Here is a 21,596-nt window from a genome sequence, read left to right as displayed (position 1 = left end):
AAAGACCAGATAACTTTGAACAAATGTTCTATTAATGTTATCGGAACAATGTTTGTTCATAACTTTGAGTGAACAAACAAACAAAATAATATTTTTTCCCCGCTAACAGAGAACCTGTTTGTTTTTATTGCTTATATACAGCAGTATTTATCTGGCAAAAAAACAATCAATAGATGTGACTGTATTCCCATTAAGTTATGAAAGCGTTATTCCTGAACGTTCAGTTTTTAAAATGTTTAAACTTTATTGGTTATTCGAATGTTAAGTGAACATTCCGATTCAAACATTATGAGAACGTTACTTTTGAATGTTCTCTGAACATTCCGAAACAAGCAGTTACATTTAAAAATGTTAGAAGAATGATGTATAAATAATGTTTTTGTGCTGATGTTTTGAGAACATTAAAAAAGACCAGATAACTTTGAACAAACGTTCTATTAACGTTATCAGAAGAATGTTTGTTCATAACTTTGAGAGAACGTTCCCTGTTAGCTTGGAATATATATTATTTTGTTTTTATTACAGCAGTATTTATCTGACAAAAAAGCAAACGAGGACTTCAATAGGTGTGACTGTAAGTTATGAAAAGGGTATTTCTGAATATTCTCTGAGCGTTCATAACATTTCATTTTTACATGTTCTAGATAGAACATTCCATTTTATCATTCTTTAAACATTATGAGAATGTTACTTTTTAATGTTCTCTCAACATTCTGAAACATTTAAAAAAACTAAAGAATGTTTTTCTGCTAATGTTATGAGAACACTATTAAAGAAATAACATTGAATTAATGTTCTATTAATGTTACATACAATATATTGGAGAGAACCTTGCCAAAGCATTAATCAAACTTCCGGGGGCGCCACAGCGGTCAAAAGTACAAAAACTTAAGACGGACAAAATGCTTGCCTCGGAATCGAAAATGTCGGGTATTTTGAATTTTTTGAAAAACCTACTTTTGCAAACTAGTTTTAGGTTTTTGGTCTGATCGGAAGCAAACCAGTGCAGCAAGGTTCTCCAGAGTCTGATTGTCAATAATTATCAAAAAAAGTTTAAATTTCAATTCACGGTCTTTAAGGGCCGCCAAAACGTTCAAAGTGGGCGGAGCCACTTTTACTAAAATGACTATAACTCGTGAACAGAATGAGATATTTTCACCAAATTTGGTACACCTATGTAAGAGCTCATTCTGTGGTCACATGAAAAAGGACAAACTTCCCTTACCTTATATAGCCCCACCCCCTTTCAGCGCTGCACTCATTGTCTTTTGACTTCCGGTTTGTATTTCTACAGCGATTTTTAAAATCTGCTTTAAACATTACAATGCTCATGATAAGTTTCATTAACTCTACAACAAGTAAATCCACTACAACAGCTTATTATTCTTCGACAACGATGCCATACAGAGCTGCTGGAAAAATGGAAGTTCAAACACAAGATGGTTGCGCACACGTTTCTGTGGTGCGCAGGAGTCCAATTTTATTTCATGTTTACATTCCTTCCATCGCCAATTTTCCATTATTTATCATTCTTTGAAAGAGAGTCAATTATCCAGCAGTTATTAAAGAGCGTTTCACATGCACATATTAATGTCGCAGCAATGCAACTGACAGGTTTAATCCCTGATATCCTGTAGTCGCTTCCCTGCTGAAATAGAAGCTTTTCAATTAAATATTCCTGCATGACACTGAATAAAACTGTTAAAACCGTCCTTGAGAAAAGCACAGTCACTACTGTAAATGAGCTGTTCCTGACAGGTATCTTGAGATTCACCCATGAATAACTTCAGATATTATTTAACATTCTTTGAAAGAGAGTCAATCATACATCAAGCAGCTGTGTTTCACATGCACATATTAATGATGAAACTGACAGGTTCAATCCCTGAGATCTTGTAGTTGGTTCCCTGCTGAAATAGAAGCTTTCAATATAAGATTTACAACATATGGCAAATGATCTGCATCTCCTGCTGCTGCCGCGGTCAGAAGAGATTTGTGCCTGACACTGAATCTGAGAGTGAGTTTAGTGTGTGTTCAAGTGTGCACTACTGAGGGCGCATCACACAGACAAACACAAGCCGTGTGTGAAAGCTGAAAAAGGCAATTTCAAGACATAAACTTCATCATTATACGCCACATTTGTTTGGATCATTAGATGTGCTGTTATGGGACTCAAACAAGTTCCCTTAGAAGGTACAATTTTACAAATACAACCTGTGAACATTAATAATTCAGCCAAAGATGATATATGACTTGTGCATGCACTATATTCAAGTCTATATATGCCTTGTGTGAATAAATGTGAAAGACTTTAATGCACTGCCAGATGCTTTTTCACTAATGTAATGGATTCGTGCAACAAGGTTTTATTTCTGTGCTGACTTCTGATATCTTCACAGCATTTGCTCTGATTGCATCTGTGAGCTACAGTTTAGAAATTGGCAATTCAATTAAAGAAAGAATAAAACATTCATGCTTCGCTGTAAAGATTAAATCATGCACTCCCCCAAAATCACACAGAAACTGCCACCTCATTACAGAGGGAATTATGATAATTATACAGTCTGGAATAATGGCACATGAATAGAAATGAAAGGGTGAAAATGACAACCCTCCATTACACGGGGAAAGAGCAGTTCTCATTTCACAATGTTAATAGCATGATTGAGCTTTTCAGTGATTTTCAATTTGCTGTAAAAGAAAATCAGTCTTCTTTTGGAAATCAGTTCTTATTTTGGCAACAGTGTAACACACGTGAGAACGCCTAAGTTTGTCACCATGGATACACTTATTGAGAATCAGAAGCAGATCAACAGCAGCTGCTGACCAACTCGCTCATGGGAAATAAGATAAACTCTTGAATGTCTCAATTATTTGTCTTGGAGATTAAATTGAGATGTTCGCCGAAGTCTCCAGATTCTCGAAACAAACATCGACAGTGTCTCAGATTTACTGCAATCATACATCAGATATATTCACATGATGTCAATGCAAGACCAATATTGTTTGGACTATGATATGCATAAAGAAATAGTTCATCCAAAACTGGGGCTTGACAGCACTTGCATACTGTTGCCCACTTGTTGGTTTGATTGCTTCTATTGCTCTCATTTGTAAGCCGCTTTGGATAAAAGAGTCTGCTAAATGATTAAATGTAAGTGTAAATTGTTTCATTTACTGCCTGACTCACGGCATCACACACGAGATGTGACTCCCACAGAAAATAAATTAAACGCTTATGCAAATATCTGTGTATATGCTTTATTAGCAATAAGTGAAAAATGAACATTGCATTACACTATGATGATTGCAATAATATAACTGCTAAAAGAGCAAACTAATTCAGCAACATGACATTAATATGATGTTGATGTTGTGGTGATGACTGAAGCGGTGTTATGTGTCTTCTGGGTACAGCGTGAGAACTTCTGCCTCCCCGATCCGCTCTGGAAAAGAAAGAAAAATGCTCAGAGACGATAACAGAACATTCTGAGGAGATTTTGAGAAGATCCTGAGAATTATCTAAAAACATCCTGAAAGCATCATGAGAACATTATGAGAACATTTGAGAACATTGTAAGAACATTCTATGAACATCCTGAGATCATTATAAGAACATTCCAAGAACACCAAGAACATACTGAGAACATTTTGAGAACATCCTAAAAACATCTTGAGAACATTTTGAGAACATCCTGAGACCATACTGAGAAAATTCTGAAAACATCCTGATAACATTTTGAGAACATCCTGAGAACATCCTGAGAACATCCTGAGAACATTCTGAGAACATTTTGAGAACATCCCGAGACCATTTTGAGAACATTCTGAGAACATTCTGAGAACACTGAGAACATTCTGAGAACATTCTGAGAACATTAAGAACATCCTGAGAACATACTGAGAACATCCTGAGAACATACTGAGAACATACTGAGAAAATTCTGAAAACATCCTGATAACATTTTGAGAACATCCTGAGAACATCCTGAGAACATACTGAGAACATTCTGAGAACATTTTGAGAACATCCTGAGACCATTTTGAGAACATTCTGAGAACATTCTGAGAACACTGAGAACATTCTGAGAACATTAAGAACATCCTGAGAACATACTGAGAACATCCTGAGAACATACTGAGAACATCCTGAGAACATACTGAGAACATCCTGAGAACATTTTGAGAACATTTTGAGAACATTCTGAGAACATTGAGAACATCCTGAGAACATACTGAGAACATCCTGAGAACATACTGAGAATATTCTGAGAACATCCTGAGAACATTTTGAGAACATTCTGAGAACATTGAGAACATCCTGAGAACATACTGAAAACATTTTGAGGACATACTGTGAACATTCTGAAAATATCCTGACAACATTTTGAGAACATCCTGAGAACATCTTGAGAACATTTTGAGAACATCCTGAGAAACTCCTGAGAACATTTTGAGAACATTCTGAGAACATTGAGAACATCCTGAGAACATACTGAGAACATCCTGAGAACATACTGAGAATATTCTGAAAACATCCTGAGAACATTTTGAGAACATTCTGAGAACATTGAGAACATCCTGAGAACATACTGAAAACATTTTGAGGACATACTGAGAACATTCTGAAAACATCCTGATAACATTTTGAGAACATCCTGAGAACATCTTGAGAACATTTTGAGAACATCCTGAGAACATACTGAGAACATTCTGAAAACATCCTGAGAACATTTTGAGAACATCCTGAGAACACTTTTAATGTTCCAAACAAACCAAAACCATACTGAGAACATTCTCAAAATATCCAGAGAGTGTGACATCAGTCATTTGAGCTTGAGCAGTCATTTGAAGAGCAGCAGTCTGGGCTGATATGTACTGCTAGCCATTTAGCTGCAATATATGTTACTATAGTAACCACAGACAGAAGCACTCAGCTTGTTTCCCACAATCTGATCTCTGTGTTTAGTGGACAGAGTTCTATCGATTCCAGCTTCATTTACAACTACTTTCAAAATATCTTATTTATCATAGTATATACAGACTCACCACTCTATTTTTAACATCAAACAAGTTCTTTCTTCAAGGTGAAATGCACTTCAAATCACCTCACATCACATCACAGCCATCAATCATTGTTTACTATCTGACTAGAGGGCATATCTGCTTGAAGTTTAGTACACTGTCATATAACATACAGACATTAACAATAAACCACAAAACATGAATTTTGATTTAATGAGATCTTTAACTTTCCTTTGCATCAGTTGTTAATGTTTTTATGGCTACACAAGTGCTCTGTTACAAAACAAAAAGTGATGTCATTAAAATGACACTTTTGACACTTCTGAACACTAGGCATCATTGCTGGCTTACAGAGCTCTCTTAACTATTTGTTTACAGAGGAAAAACATGTGTAAGTCTAAGAGAAAAAAATTCCGAGAACATTCTGAGAACATTCCAAAAAACATCCTGAAAACATTCCGAGAATACCCCGAGAACATTCCGAGAACATCCTGAGAAGATTCCGAGAACATCCAAAAAAAAAACATTGTGAAAACATCCCCCCCAAAAAAACATCCTGAGAACATTCCGAGAACATCCCAAAAAAACATCCTGAGAACATTCCGAGAAAATTCCGAGAACACTCAACAAAAACATTTTGAAAACATTCCTTGAACATCCTGAGAAACATTCCAAAAAAAATTGAGAACATTCCTAGTACATTCTGAGAACATTCCAAAAACCATTCTGAGAACATTCCAAAAACCATTCTGAGAACATTCTGAGAACATCCTGAGAACATTCCAAAAAAAAAATTGAGAACATTCCTAGTACATTCTGAGAACATTCCAAAAACCATTCTGAGAACATTCCGAGAACATTCTAAGAACATTCCAAAAACCATTCTGAGAACATTCCAAAAACCATTCTGAGAACATTCCGAGAACATCCTGAGAACATTATGCTATATGCGATTTCTGTGAAATTCTGCAAAAACTCCAACTGACCAAAATCTGACTACTAGTGTCAACTCATCCAGACCGCAAACCAAGGCAAAAACAGAAGGCAGACATTTTTCCAACAGAGTTTTGTGCCAGCTGCACTTAGATCAACTTATCGAGGTGTGCCAGGTGTTTTTGAGCACGTTTGGAATGAAACTCAGCTGGAAAGTGGCTCTTGAGAACCAGGAATGAAGAACCCTAATGTAGGCGGCAAACGGCCAGGAAGCTTACTAAATTTTGAAACTGAACCAAATTGTGTTTTAATAAAAGCTGCGAGCAATATTACTGTTCTCTGCCAAACTGCTGCTCATGTCAGGTCATGAACTCAATGGTGTGTACCCTCTCACACTGACAACAATGGTGTATTAATAGCGCTTCAGTTCACATGACACACATCAGTGGACAATACATCTGAGCATATAAACTCAGAGCGGAGAGACCTTACCTGGTTTGTTCTGTAACGCCTCCGCGAGATGAGAACTGTGCAAAAGGACAGAAAATAAACATTCAGAAAGCCTCATGAGGATAGTCATATGATCACACGCTGATAAAAATAGAGTAAGACTTCAGAATATTGTTCCATCACTAATAAATAACTGCACAGGAAAAAATGAGCATCACATTCCAGTAACTACTGTTAATCAGTTGCCATTTCTGTTCGGAAAAGTTAAAACAATATCACAAGTAGAGATGCAACAATAAAACCAATTATTGGCCTATAAAAGTAAATTTTCACACTTTCAGCTATCAGGCGATAGTTTAAAAACATTCGATAGTCAGGTCAGTATATCCTGTCAATAAAAATAGGATAAGAAAATGCACTCCATTTGGGCGTTGTGTAAAGAAAATGCTAAGAAACCAGTTTGATGTTAAATAGTAATTATATGAATAAATACCATTCAGAAAGTTAAGAATTATTCATTTAATCTTCAGAATTTAGTTAATGTGTGTTAATAATTGGCTATCGTATCGGCAGATATCACTCTGAATAATCGACTATCGGTATTGTTATCAGTATCGGCAGATATCACACTGAATAATCAACTATTGGTATTGGTATTGGCAGATATCAATCTGAATAATCGGTTATCGGTATTGGCAGATATTACCCTGAACAATCGGCTATCGGTATCAGCAGATATCACTCTGAATAATTAACTATCGTATCGACAGATATTACCGTGAATAATCGGCTATCATATCGGCAGAAATCACTCTGAATAATCGTCTATCGTTATCGGTATCGGCAGAAATCACTCTGAATAATCGTCTATCGTTATCGGTATTGGCAGATATCACTCTGAATAATCGGCTATCGGTATTGTTATCGGTATCAGCAGATATTACTCTGAATAATCAACTATCGTAATTGGTATTGGCAGATATCACTCTGAATAATCGGCTATCGGTATTGTTATCGGTATCAGCAGATATTACTCTGAATAATCAACTATCGTAATTGGTATTGGCAGATATCACTCTGAATAATCGACTATCTGTATTGTTATCGGTATTGTTATCACTCTGAATAATCGACTATAGGTATTGGCAGATATTACCCTGAATAATCGGCTATCGGTATCGGCAGATATCACTCTGAATAATCAGCTATTGTATCGGCAGATATTACCCTGAATAATCGGCTATCGGTATCGGCAGATATCACTCTGAATAATCGACTATCGGTATCGGCAGATATCACTCTGAATAATCGGCTATTGTATCGGCAGATATCACTCTGAATAATCGACTATCGGTATTGGCAGATATCACTCTGAATAATCGGCTATCGGTATTGTTATCGGTATTGTTATCACTCTGAATAATCGACTATAGGTATTGGCAGATATTACCCTGAATAATCGGCTATCGGTATCGGCAGATATCACTCTGAATAATCAACTATCGGTATCGGCAGATATCACTCTGAATAATCAGCTATTGTATCGGCAGATATTACCCTGAATAATCGGCTATCGGTATCGGCAGATATCACTCTGAATAATCGACTATCGGTATCGGCAGATATCACTCTGAATAATCGGCTATTGTATCGGCAGATATCACTCTGAATAATCGACTATCGGTATTGGCAGATATCACTCTGAATAATCGACTATCGGTATTGGCAGATATTACCCTGAATAATCGGCTATCGGTATCGGCAGATATCACTCTGAATAATCGACTATTGGTATTGACAGATATCACTCTGAATAATCGACTATCGGTATTGGCAGATATTACCCTGAGTAATCGGCTATCGGTATCGGCAGATATCACTCTGAATAATCGGCTATCGGTATCGGCAGATATCACTCTGAATAATCGGCTATTGGTATTGTTATCGGTATCAGCAGATATTACTTTGAATAATCGACTATCGGTATTGTTATCACTCTGAATAATTGACTATTGGTATTGGCAGATATCACTCTGAATAATCGACTATCGGTATCGGCAGATATCACTCTGAATAATCGGCTATCGGTATTGTTATCGGTATCAGCAGATATTACTTTGAATAATCGACTATCGGTATTGTTATCTGTATTGGCATATATCACTCTGAATAATCGGCTATCGGTATCGGTATTTGGCAGATATCACTCTGAATAATCGGCTATCGGTATCGGTATTTGGCAGATATCACTCTGAATAATTGGCTATCGTATCTGCAGATATTACCCTGAATAATCGGCTATCCTATCGGCAGATATCACTCTGAATAATCGGCTATTGGTATTGTTATCGGTATTGTTATCATTCTGAATAATCGACTATCGGTATCGGCAGATATCACTCTGAATAATCGGCTATCGGTATCGGCAGATATCACTCTGAATAATCGACTATCGGTATCGGCAGATATCACTCTGAATAATCGGCTATCGGTATCGGCAGATATCACTCTGAATAATCGACTATCGGTATCGGCAGATATCACTCTGAATAATCGGCTATTGTATCGGCAGATATCACTCTGAATAATCGGCTATCGGTATCGGCAGATATCACTCTGAATAATCGACTATCGGTATCGGCAGATATCACTCTGAATAATCGGCTATTGTATCGGCAGATATCACTCTGAATAATCGGCTATCGGTATTGTTATCACTCTGAATAATCGACTATCGGTATTGGCAGATATCACTCTGAATAATCGACTATCGGTATTGGCAGATATTACCCTGAATAATCGCCTATCGTATCGGCAGATATCACTCTTAATAATCGGCTATCAGTATTGTTATCGGTATCAGCAGATATTACTCTGAATAATCAACTATCGGTATTGTTATCGGTATCGGCATATATCACTCTGAATAATCGGCTATCGGTATCGGTATTTGGCAGATATCACTCTGAATGATCGGCTATTGTATCTGCAGATATCACTCTAAATAATCGGCTATGGGTATCGAAAGATATCACTCCGAACAATCTGCTATTGTTATTGTTATCGGCAGATATCACTCTGAATAATCAACTATTGTTATCGGTAGATTTCATTCTGAATAATTGACTATCGGTATCGTTATCACAGATATCACTTTGAAAAATCGGCTTTCAGTATCGGTGGAGAAATGTAGTATCTGTGCATCTCTAATTACAAGCTTACCGTTGTGAATCGGGCTAAGGTAAGGAGATAGTTTTGAAAACTGGCTGGTTAAAATAATTTTTGGGTAATTTTTAACCAAAAACAAGTTACAGACAGCAGCTTTAAGAAAGTTTAGATATTTATACAGGAAAACAGGTTGCATTTTATTTCACAGTACGTGTACTTACAGTGTACTTACCTAAGAAAATACTGGCAACTACAGGGGTTAAGGTAAGGTTTAGGGGTAGGTTCAGAGTTACTACCTAGTTATTACCCAGTTATTATAATTACTGCATAAGCACATTGTACATTGTAATTACACTTTATTTTTACAGTCCTGATTCGCATTAACATACTGTGTACTTATTGTAGTTATAAAGACACTAAGTATGTGCTAACCCTGAACCTGCCCCTAAACCTGAACTTTACTCGTGTAGTTACCTTACACTACTCAGTACTTTTGTGCGCAAGTAAACTAAATAAAGTGCTACTGGAAAAACAAGACAAAAATACCAAGTAAGAAAAACATGTTTTGCAGTGAAAAATGTTAATTTTGCATTACTCATGCATTCCTAGTAATTCACTATGATGGAACAGTGTTACTAAAAATAGTAAGACACCATCACTAAACCCTGCAAGAAACACTCACCTGGTCTTTCTCTGGCTGATGGACGAGTTGAGGAACACGTGATCCGGCAGAGCTTCAGACGTCAAGGGCAGCAGTGGGGATCCAGACGTCTGCTGGGTCAGAGAGCTCGAGTCGGCCATGGCTTGCTGGAGTAACCCCTGAACCAGCTCTTTCTCTGCCACCACAAACACATCTAATGAGCCTTCATTAGCACACGAATCTGCAAGCGGCCTGTGTCGAAATAATAAACTCACAGAAGTTTTCATAATGGAAACTAATAGGACTATATGTGCTGACCGGTTGTGTTTGTGGTGATGATTTTAAAGGAAGTACATCATAACCAGCTTGAATTAACTTTTTTCTTTCTCATTAAAAATTAAATGCACACACAAATGTCCTAACTAACACTTTTTAGTTGACTTTACTTCATGTACAACTTAACTTTTAAAATGTAATAATCTGTACTATTTGCACCCTACGCCTTTGTTACTCTAAAGCCAGAAAAGCTCAAGCTCTTAAAGCAGGATGGATTCTGATTGGCTGTCAGTGTTTTTATTGTTCATCAGATGGAAAAAATAGTTCTGAAAGTGATTTGTTATAGTATTGATGTGGATTCTGTTGTTCTTTTATTCGTCTTTTTCTTAAGGCCCATGACTTTTAAAACTGTAAAAGCATTAACGGGTCATTGACGAATTAAGTTTTTAAAAGTGTAAAAAAAAAACAAATTGAGATACAATTAATTTTGAAGTTTCATTAACAATGACATTATGTGGTTTTTATAATCAATTAACACTGCTTTTGTCATTTTTTACAAGAAGGACAAAATTTGTCACCAAAAAAAGTCATTCGGTTTAACCAAAATTTCGGTTTTACCGAATGACACTTTTGGTTATACAGAATGACGATATTTTCAAACAATGCTAACAGGCTGATATCTAGCAAAGGACAATCAAACATTTTATATTTAGTACAAGTTTTTAAAATATTACAATATTTTCCATGTTTTATAGCGGTTGCACCAAATGACCTGATGTTTCGGGACATGTGTATGATCAAGTGAAAACATGAATTTATCAAATAGTTAAGAGAGAGTTAGTTACTTTGCTTCACGACCATGTGATCCTGTGCAGGTGTCTGAATGATGTCATATCCTGTCACATGATATTGACTGCATGACTTGATGCAAAATAGTTCCTTTATATTGGTTACTCCGAATGACATCAATGAAATTAATTTTTCTTTCTCATAAACAAAGCAACGACTTCTACACACAATTTTAACACCATTTTTCACAATGTTGATATATGATGTTATAAAATCATGCCAGAATAAAAAATATATACATTTTAAGATATTTTAATCACAAATGAAATGGCTGTTTTGGCCTTTGGACGGTTAAACCGAATGACCTTTTGACATTTCAAAATCTTTAAAATACCTTTATATGAAGCAAAATATAATTAAAACCTTTTGGATTCAATACAAGAGATCTAGTTGTACCACCTTACATACTTTGGATGTAATATCTTTGTTTTTTAATATTATTAAGGCCTTTGGACAAAAATTTGACCCATCACGTCATTGACCCTAATAAATGACTACAACAGACCATGAATAACCTCTGCAGCAATATTACAGACGTGTTAAATATCACTGTAATAATATATGTCTGTATTATGTAACATGTTGCCTTAATCAAAAATGTTATTTAACTGATAATAATTCAAAGTGATTTCCATCATTGTGACAGATGACAAATATCATATTTAGCTGCTTTAGAGACATCCCAGTAAACACTGCTAATAGGGATTAGAAGGGAAAAGGGGAGACATTTACATTTTAAAGCATCCGTGTGAAAAAAAACCTGGAAAGAGACATGTTAGTGCACACAAATAGTGCATGTTGTCTTTTTCAGCAAGAATACAGCGAGAATACCAGGAAATAAAATATTTCAGAGGGGAAAAAATGCAGCGACTGAAAAAAACTCTCGCCATAGATGGCATATTTTATTCTCCTGACGTGTGAAAATAGTACATGAAGGAAATTTTACAGGTCATTCAGTCAAACTGAAGGATAAAGATTATTTATAGCGCAACCTTAAGATTTGTTTCAGACTTTTGAGTGGAACTCAAACCAGAAGTGCCTCCCATAATTTAAAACGCAGTTGTTAGGAAAAAGCTGGATATTTAGAACTATACACCCTAAAAAATGCTGGGTTAAAAACAACCCAAGTTGGGTTAAATATGGACAAACCCAGCGTTTGGGTTAACTCAACTAGTTTAATTTAACTCAACTATTGTTTAAAAATGACTATATGTCTGGCTTAAAATGGACCCAAAATATGTTGGAAATTAAAAATCAGACACATAATTACTAGAGGCAACAATAATAATCAAAAGGTGAACATTTATTAATAAGCAATTTTATAGATATTTATTATTTAATTATTATTTATTAAACTTTATTAAACACATTAATAAATGTTAAATTCCAACCTATTTTGGGATCATTTTAAGCAAGCAATATAGTAAATGTTAAACAATAGTTGAGTTTAATAAAACTAAACTCTAAAAAATGCTGGGTTAAAAACAACCCAAGTTGGGTTGGAAATGGACAAACCCAGCAATTGTGTTGTTTTAACCCAGCGGTTGGGTTAAATGTTTGCCTAACATGCTGGGTAGTTTTATTTAACTCAACTATTGTTTTTGATTAAAATGAACCCAAAATACAGTATGTTGGAAATGAACATTTATTAATATGCTTAATGAATAATAATTAAACAATAAACATTTATTAAATTGCTTATTAATAAATGTTCACCTTTTGATTATTACTGTTGCCTCTAGTAATTATGTGTCCGATTTTTAATTTCCAACATAAACTGGATATATAGTAATTTTTAAACAATAGTTGAGTTAAAAAAAACTACCCAGCATGTTAGGCAAACATTTAACCCAACCGCTGGGTTTGTTCATTTTCAACCCAACTTGGGCTACTTTTAACCCAGAGTTTGTTTTTTTTACAGTGTATCTTTACTGTTATCGAACTGTTATCATTCTAGTTGTTGTGAACTGGCCTTAAAGGTCTTTAAATGATCTTCAAAGCAGTTAATTATTTGGTTAACTGCTAATATATCTAATCAATCTAATGAAAGGGCAAGTGTTCACCTTTGTCACTCGCCAGCAAAAGCCACTGCTGAACCATGGAGAGAGAATCAGTCTGCAGGATCTGACACAAGAGCTCCAGCACCTGAGAGAGAAGACTGATATCAGCAGCTCATTCCCACAGGGCAGGATAAAACCAGCTAACCAAATATTCAAATGATGAAATAGTAATTAAATATTTGATTTGCTTATTAAATCTCTTTGGCATGCAGTCCGTGTCCTGTTTTCATATTCGCCGTATCTTAAATTGAAAATGAGCAAACAAGAAGAGCTTCAGGAGCTGAGCTCAGAATGGATTATTATTATATTCTGCAGTGTATATAGATTGCATAGTATATTTATGTGACGATAGACATTTTAAACAGTAGTTGGCTATATGGTTATCCACATCAGGTTGCATGTTGAATTCAGCAAATGCAATTTTTATCCAGTTTTGGGTAGAAATATAAACTTTTGTTAATACGATCAAGTGATTCCAAGATTATTCGTCACAACCCTGCTGAAAAAAAACAGTTCAAGCTATTTTTTAAGCTATTTTTTTAATTTCAGCTGGGAAAGGAAAGGAAAGGAAAGGAAATTAAAAAAAAAATGCCAATACAGTGTACTAACAAGTTGGAGTTCACATTCACTGAACACTTTCGGATGTAACCATCAAACTGTGACATGAATGTGTTCAGATAAAGCACTTGCTGAAGGTAGATAAATAAGTGCAGGTGTTTCACCTTGAGCTCCACTCCTTCCAGCGTCTGCGTCTGCCATCGCTGCATCCCCAGGCGTTTGTGTGACGTCCGGCTGCTGCGTTTCTTCCCTCCCCAGGACGTGGTGGGGATGATCCGGCCGGACTGCGCCGAATACTGCGTCTTCCTGCGAGGAGCTTCCTCATCTCGGAGTTTCTTTGAGTTTATTCACAGACAAACACTTTAGTATTCAGGCTTCTCCTGTGAAATTTATCTGCTTCATTCAGCATCATCTAATACAGGGGTTTTCAGAATCAAAAATGTGCACACAAAACTGGTATATAAAATGCTAAAAGAGAAGTTTACATTTATGCATTGGGCAAAAGCAAATTGCATTGAATTAAAAGTGTTTTTTATCAGTTACTGCATTCCCTGGGAATCAAACCCCTGACCCCCTAGAGAGACATTTCACAAAATCTGACTTTTATAAACCCAACTGAAACCAAATTCATAGGCAATTAATTTGAAATCAGATTTTTTTTTTTTGTACATTTATTTATGATATTTAAAGTCATTTGGTCAAAATACAAAATACAAAAGTTAAAGGGGCTATATCAAAGACTATAGAATAACACAAGACGCGTCACTCGTATTGTTTTGAATGGGAGAAAGCGCAATATGGCGGAATAAGTCCCGCCTTCAAAATAAGAGCCAATCGCCGACTGGTAAAGTCATCGCGTCACTTCAGCGGCCGTTAGAATCACCGGTTTCTATAGAAACAGTCAGACGCGCGCCTCAGAAGAGACGCGCATTTAGGTCTGCGCATGCGCATTAGCTTGATCCAGCCTGAAAAATACAGTTTTTTTGTCATGATTCGAGCGTTTAGAAACTAAATTTATGAGCTGGTTGTTGTTAGATTTCATTGGTGATTTCAAATATGAAATTTAATCATAAGGTTGGCGAACAGTTTTGGAGAATTTGATGTTTCCCCATTCAAAGAGATATGCCCGAGAGGCGTTTCAAAGATGGCCGCCGAGTGAAATGACTTGTCTTAAAGGGACTTTGCTATATCCTCCTGACGACCAGAAAAAAGTATTTTTTTCATGTCATTACATTGTTTTAGAGAGCTTAAGAAAAAAATGGAAAAATTACATTTTTCAAAAATGGTATTTTATTCATATGTTAAACTATGTATTCTGAAGTGCACACCAGGACTTAATTTTTAAAAAAATAAAATAAGACATGAATAAACCTGAAAAGACAAAAACAATGGGATTTTTTTTTTTTTAAATCACCAATCAATTTTTAGGTTTCAGCCTTTCAGGATTTTTTATACCAAACTTTGCATAAAGATGATTCTTAACTATGTTATGAAATAAATAAAAGAATAATTTTTATACACCATTTTGCTTTATGCAATATGTGTGCAAAATGGCCATAAACGTGTTTTCCCCTTATATACAATGTATCTGTATCTAATTTGCATATTCATGTGTTTTTTGGACAATATGTAATGAAAAAAAGAAGTGCAATAACTGGAGCAATAATTGGCAAGATCTTCATAATAATATCTAATATCTTATAGAAACATTGTTATATAATTTCTTTCCTTATTCACTTGTTATGTCTCCCAAAATGCATAATAAAAATGCTTGAAGTCCTGGTGTCATCTACAGTGGACATGTATGAAATCAATGTCCTGATTCATAACAGAAAGTCATATTTTGGTTTGAAACCCCATAACATTTTCCTGAGATGTTGATTTGAAATTTTTTCAGATTTAAAAGATAATTACAAAATATTATCATTTTGGTGTTAAATTTGATCACTAAATTAATGTCAGCAATTTTTAAAGACCAAGGAGAAGTCATGGTGAAACATGGTGGACATTTGGTATCTCTTTACATGACATCCAGACTTAAAACTGTGACAAGTAAGGTCTCGGAGAAATTCGCTCAAATATAATATCCTACAGAGGACCAAACTCCATAGCTACTTGCATTGAAATGACTTCCTGGGTTGTCTATGTATGAAAGCCTGTGGACTGATTTTTATGTGAAGGACTCGGGACATTTTTGCCGGGAAAAAAACTTTATTTCTAAGCGAATAACTTCGTTGTGAGTTTATCGCGGCCTTGAATCTAAAGAAATCTGATTTCACTGTGTGAACAGGCAGTTGTTGTCACATCTGTATTGTGTGAATTGTGCTCAAAGCTCCTGCTTTTCTGACAATGTGCCAGTGCGATTTAAAAGCTGTAAAGAAATGTTTGATGTGGGTGTTACATTTTCAAAGTGCAGCTTTAACGCTTTGTGTGTGGATGAATCATAAAGACGGTTGGTCTTCCCTGTGGTACTGAACACTTCACACTTAAGATGAGAAGTTTCAGCTCAAAGCGTTCCTGCTCATTCGTCAGTCAGTGTTTTAGTCATTTGTGATGCCTACAGTAAAGGAAAGGTCAAGTACCTCTCTCTTGTCATCAGCGGCCGCTGAAAGACTGACTTTAGTGGCCAAATCCTTCAGTTCCTCACGCCAGCTTTCAGAAATGAGTGCTGCGGAAAGACACGGGGGATGAAGGAGAGCATGAAGAAGAAACAGAGGCGAGAAGAACAAAAAGGGCAAGAAAACAAGCACTGATGATGATGCAAATAAATAAACAGAACTATTTTTCTAAAGATCCTCTAAATGTGGTCTGGTAGGTGCACTGAAAAGATTGGGGTAGGATGCAAAATAATTGCAAAGAAATGCCAAGTAACACTTGATGTTTAGGTTGAGTTAAACATGATAATCTTGGTTGTATGTGCAACTTTGATAGTATACATACTTTCTAAAAGTCGATCTTATTAATAATGCAACCTCCTACACCTAATTAACTAATTCTGTCCAACTCAAATGGCTGTTTCTGACAGATTTAATACTTTTGTTCATCTAATGAGTTACATCCATCGAATTTAAAATATAAACACTGAACCATGTAACAGCTAACAGTGACAGTATAAATTAAAGTAATAATAGTTCTTTAATAATACAGTAGTATCAAAATATTTTTTTCAAGCTGCAATGCATGTTGTGAACTTGTGCAATATTGTTTAAAAAAAAGCATTAAATATAAAATAAATATTAATAAATTAGGGCTGTCAAACGATTAATCGCATACAAAATAAAAGTTTTAGTTTGCCTAATATATGTGGGTGTACTGTGTGTAATTATTATGTATATATAAATACAAACACATTCATGAATATATTTGAAAAATATTTACATATATATATTAAAAAATATATTTTGTTCATACAGTAAATAACATTTCTCTTAAATATATGCATTAATTTGTGTGTATTTATATAGACATATTAATTACACACAGTACTCACACATACATTATGCAAACTTTGTATGCGATTAATCACGATTAATCATTTGACAGCCCTAAAATAAATACATTTTAAATCATGCCTTCACATCCTGACAAGCAGTTTTGGATATTTTGTTTTTTTCCTTATTCAAGAGGCCATGAAGCGACTGACCTCATTTAAAGGCACCTTGATTTGGATGCACCAGAAATAATGCATGTTTCTCATTATCTTAATGTGATTTTTATGCTAAAATACTTTGTTTTATCACAGTTTAATATTCAAAGTCAAACAAAGAGTAAGCCATTCATATGATGTGCATACCCACTTTACTTAATCCTTTTATAACGGTATTCATAATGTCCGTTACATTGCATTATATCTTTTCATATATAATTGTAACCAAAGTTAAAATGCATCATAATATTTGCAAATTGGTTGTTTGTCATGTGTTTTAATGCATTATACTTTCTAATGGCATAACATGAGCATTATAATAACCTTGGTTACAATTATTCATGATATTATACAATGCATTATAATGTGCATTACAAGGCATAATTAATAAATTAGGAAAAAAATCCCTTGTTGTAATGCATTATATATAAAGGAAAGGCTTTAAGTGCAAATATTTTTCAATGCAATTTATTTATTTTTTGCTCCCTGAATAAAGAAAGTCACATGTGTTTGGCACAACATGAGGGCGATTAAACGATGACAGAAATGTGAGTTTTTGGATGAACTATTCCTGTAAGACACAAAAGCATCAGCGTTCATGTTCATCTGTACCTGCTCGCGGTCCAGAGCGATCTGAGCCGATCTCAGGTGTGAGAAACGCCGCTGAACGACTCACAGACACTTGACTTTTAATGAGTGGATGCGGATAGAGAGGGGTGAAGCCGTACCAGTCATCATTCACCATGCAAACCGGCTTGCCATTCAACCCTGCAGAAAGAAAAGAGCGTGTGCTTGAAATGTGATCAAACTTTGACTTTCATCTCTCCCCGGCCCGGATTCACACAGCGTGTTGCGCGCTGAACGCCTGCTGTGGCTGCAGGATTGTTCACAGTATAAAAGTCAGTTTTAAATAGATGCTAAAGGAAATGATCACAGGTTCTTGCAATCGGAAGGTTGTCAGAGAAACCAGCTGTGATGATGGTGCATGGAGGTCTAAGATGCCCGTGTGTTGTTTCTCCAGCATGGATTTCCACAGAGACCGATCTGAACCGAGGCTTTTTTCTGCTCATTCTATTGGCTGATGTTGCTGCGATCTTACAGTAATTGCATATCATGTTTTCAGGCTAAATTAGTAACTTGTGGGCAGAATGGTGAGGGTTTTCAAATACAGACCTCCACACTATTCACACTTCCTCGCATTCAGTGGGAAGAACTCTGCGTGAAGTGTGTAAATCAGTCGTGTTTGTTTGCAAGGAGGTAAAAGCACGTCTGTTTATGCAGGACCTCATCATTAAAGTCATTCAGCGAAACGATGCTGCCACTTTCCTCACGTGACGGGCTACAGGGCGTCTGATAGATACGGCTGCCTTTGTTATGCTAATGAGGCCTAAAACCACACAAAATACTTTGACTGTCAGGATTCTGCTGCTACAGGAGGATTTTACTAGCCACTGATTCTGGAGTGCTGTGACAGCAGGATAAAGGAGTGAGAAAGAACGTTTTTGGATGAAACTTTTCAGGCATTTATCACAAAATATACTTTCACCACATCTTTTAGTGCTCACTCATGCATCAGCACTTTCTGACAGTAAAATAATGCACGGCTATGACAAATCTAGTATTGAACAAATCTATATGAGAAAATCTGAGGAGCTTGACAGTCATGTTTTGCATATTATATATGCACTAAAACAGTAGTTGTTTTGTTTTTCTGGTGCTGCTAGACCTATAAAATGATAGAAATGATCTAAAAATCTCAGTAACATCTTACAAAAAGGTGTCATTTAACTAACAATGAACAGCATTTATGAATTTCAACATTTACTAACACATTTTTTTTAAATCAAAAGTTAACAAACAGTAAAGAATTACATTACATTACAACTAACGTTAACAAACATTAATAATTGCAGTAAAAAATATTGCTAATTGACAGTTCTTTTTAGATAATGTATATAATGTATACTGTTAACAAATGAGACCTTATTGTAAAAATCTAAAACAATTTTTTTTGCAAATTGTATGAGTTAAAAAAAAAAAGTTTAATTAACTATTAAATACACTTTGTTTCAGTATGATTGCTTTAATATCACCTGATTTTGTATTTATAGTGTCATCTAGAACTGAAATTTTCAAACCAGGGGGTCTGTGAAAATGTTTAGATAAAACAGGTTAAAAATAAATCTCCTCCCACATCATGAGTTGACACACCCCCTACTGCTGATTGGCTCACTCTCTCTCCTCCCCATCTTAATTGGACACGCCCCTTATGCTGATTGGCTCACTCTCTCTCCTCTCCTATCATGAATGGACACGCCCCCTACTCTGATTGGCTCACTCTCTCCTCCCCCATCATGAGTGGACACACCCCCTCTACTGCTGACTGGCTCACTCTCTCCTCCCCATCTTAATTGGACACACCCCTACTGCTGATTGGCTCACTCTCTCTCCTCCCCATCATGAGTGGACACACCCCCTACTGCTGATTGGCTCACTCTCTCCTCCCCCATCATGAGTGGACACACCCCTTCTACTGCTGACTGGCTCACTCTCTCCTCCCCCATCTTAATTGGACACACCCCCTACTGCTGATTGGCTCACTCTCTCTCCTCCCCATCATGAGTAGACACACCACCAAATGCTGATTGGCTCACTCTCTCTCCTCCCCATCTTAATTGGACACGCCCCCTAATGCTGATTGTCTCTCTCTCCTCCCCCATCATGAGTGGACACGCCCCTACTTCTGATTGGCTCTCTCTCTCTCCTCCCCATCTTAATTAGACACGCCCCCTAATGCTGATTGTCTCACTCTCCTCCCCCATCATGAGTGGACACACCCCCTATTGCTGATTGGCTGAAGTGTCTTATGGTGCTCAGTCTGATCCACTTTCCACAGTGTTTCTCAGAAATCACTTACTGTGATTCAGTGCATTTTCACATCTAAACTTAAAAAGCAGGTTGACCCGAACAGATTACAAATAAGCATAAACACATTTTTGAATGTTCCAATATAACAGTATTGACACAGGTCTGTGTGTCCGGAGCGGCTCACCTTGCAAATGCCTGACTCTGTGTGGATGAGGATTGTGTCTGGAGAAGAAGGAGTGATGGCTGAGGGTCCCAAAGCGAAGGCTGCCTCTAGTGGTGGTCCTGCTCGTGCCCGCGCTCTCAAACAGCCGCTTCTCATGTTGCACAGACTCAGGACTCTTCTGCAGGCCTGTCCTCGGCAGACTTTCGTTCACTCGCTCATCTGATGTCTCCATAATCTCTGGAAGACAAATTCCAAGGTCATGTTAGAATATTCCTTTTACAGCAGCAAAAAGTTCACCAGTTAAACAAGCTTAATGAACAACAGCAGTCACTCACAGATAAAAGGGTTTTAAGAGCTTTGCTCGCGTCCTTTGGCACAAAAGGAAATATCATGTACTTAGACTTCATCATTTTAGCTATTTAGACACACAAAAGACCTCTTAAAGATTTTAGAAGTCTTCATTCATGCATTCATTGATTTTTGAACACATAATGTACCTCATTTATAAGTGCAATTCCTATAAAATACGCTGCTCACCTCAGTTCACTGTGTTCCTTCTGATGTTTGCTGTTGTTGCTTGGAGACTCTGAACAAAGGAACCCTAAAGCTCCAATAGCAGAGCTGCTCAGAGACTGATAAAACACCTCGACCTACTCATCTTTCATTATTTTAAGCAACTTTGATTAGTCATGAGCTCAAGTAAATGCATTAAACTTTAATCTCTGTGAAGGATTAAAGTTTGGACACAAAGGTTACGTGAACATATGGGGATTAAATATGGATTTGAGGGATGTTTGTTCACAAATAGAAGGATCAATCAACTTATGAATATAAACTACCGTGACCATTTCTGATGTGTGCCAATTGTGTACGTCAATCATGAGCACTCTACAGTAATTTTCTGCACCATATGACGTGTGTCTTACATAGGTATTATCATCACAGACGCTACAGGATGAA

At 36.3% G+C, this 21,596-nt stretch overlaps 1 protein-coding gene across 2 annotated transcripts; it reads right to left on the bottom strand.

Moving 5' to 3' along the window:
• Positions 1–3,247: 3,247 nt before the first annotated feature.
• Positions 3,248–21,309, bottom strand: tbata (thymus, brain and testes associated). Of its 2 annotated transcripts, none has more exons than XM_048171534.1 (9): positions 21,174–21,309; positions 20,658–20,873; positions 18,218–18,373; positions 16,542–16,627; positions 14,124–14,294; positions 13,405–13,486; positions 10,259–10,412; positions 6,451–6,485; positions 3,248–3,446 (listed from the first exon to the last, which is right to left on the bottom strand). In XM_048171534.1, the coding sequence occupies exons 2-9, from the start codon at positions 20,866–20,868 to the stop codon at positions 3,397–3,399; spliced, it is 945 nt and encodes a 314-aa protein (XP_048027491.1). In that variant the 5' UTR covers positions 20,869–20,873; positions 21,174–21,309; the 3' UTR covers positions 3,248–3,396. The 2 variants fall into 2 exon arrangements, with proteins under 2 accessions (XP_048027491.1, XP_048027492.1); XM_048171535.1 differs by lacking the exon at positions 21,174–21,309 and adding an exon at positions 20,972–21,115.
• Between the last annotated feature and the right edge of the window lie 287 nt (positions 21,310–21,596).

Source organism: Megalobrama amblycephala, linkage group LG20 (genome assembly GCF_018812025.1).
Source record: "Megalobrama amblycephala isolate DHTTF-2021 linkage group LG20, ASM1881202v1, whole genome shotgun sequence".
NCBI lineage: Eukaryota > Metazoa > Chordata > Actinopteri > Cypriniformes > Xenocyprididae > Megalobrama > Megalobrama amblycephala.
This window is presented reverse-complemented; position numbering and strand designations above follow the sequence as displayed.

What these genes read in the sequence shown, in the direction of transcription:
- tbata (XM_048171534.1), bottom strand. Translation starts at nt 20,868, where the DNA reads ATGGAGACATCAGATGAGCGAGTGAACGAAAGTCTGCCGAGGACAGGC. An exon ending in CAGAGTCAGGCATTTGCAAG is followed by an intron (nt 18,374 to 20,657) that starts GTGAGCCGCTCC and finishes TTCTTTCTGCAG; the next exon opens with GGTTGAATGGCAAGCCGGTT. An exon ending in TCGCTCTGGACCGCGAGCAG is followed by an intron (nt 16,628 to 18,217) that starts GTACAGATGAAC and finishes GTCTTTCCGCAG; the next exon opens with CACTCATTTCTGAAAGCTGG.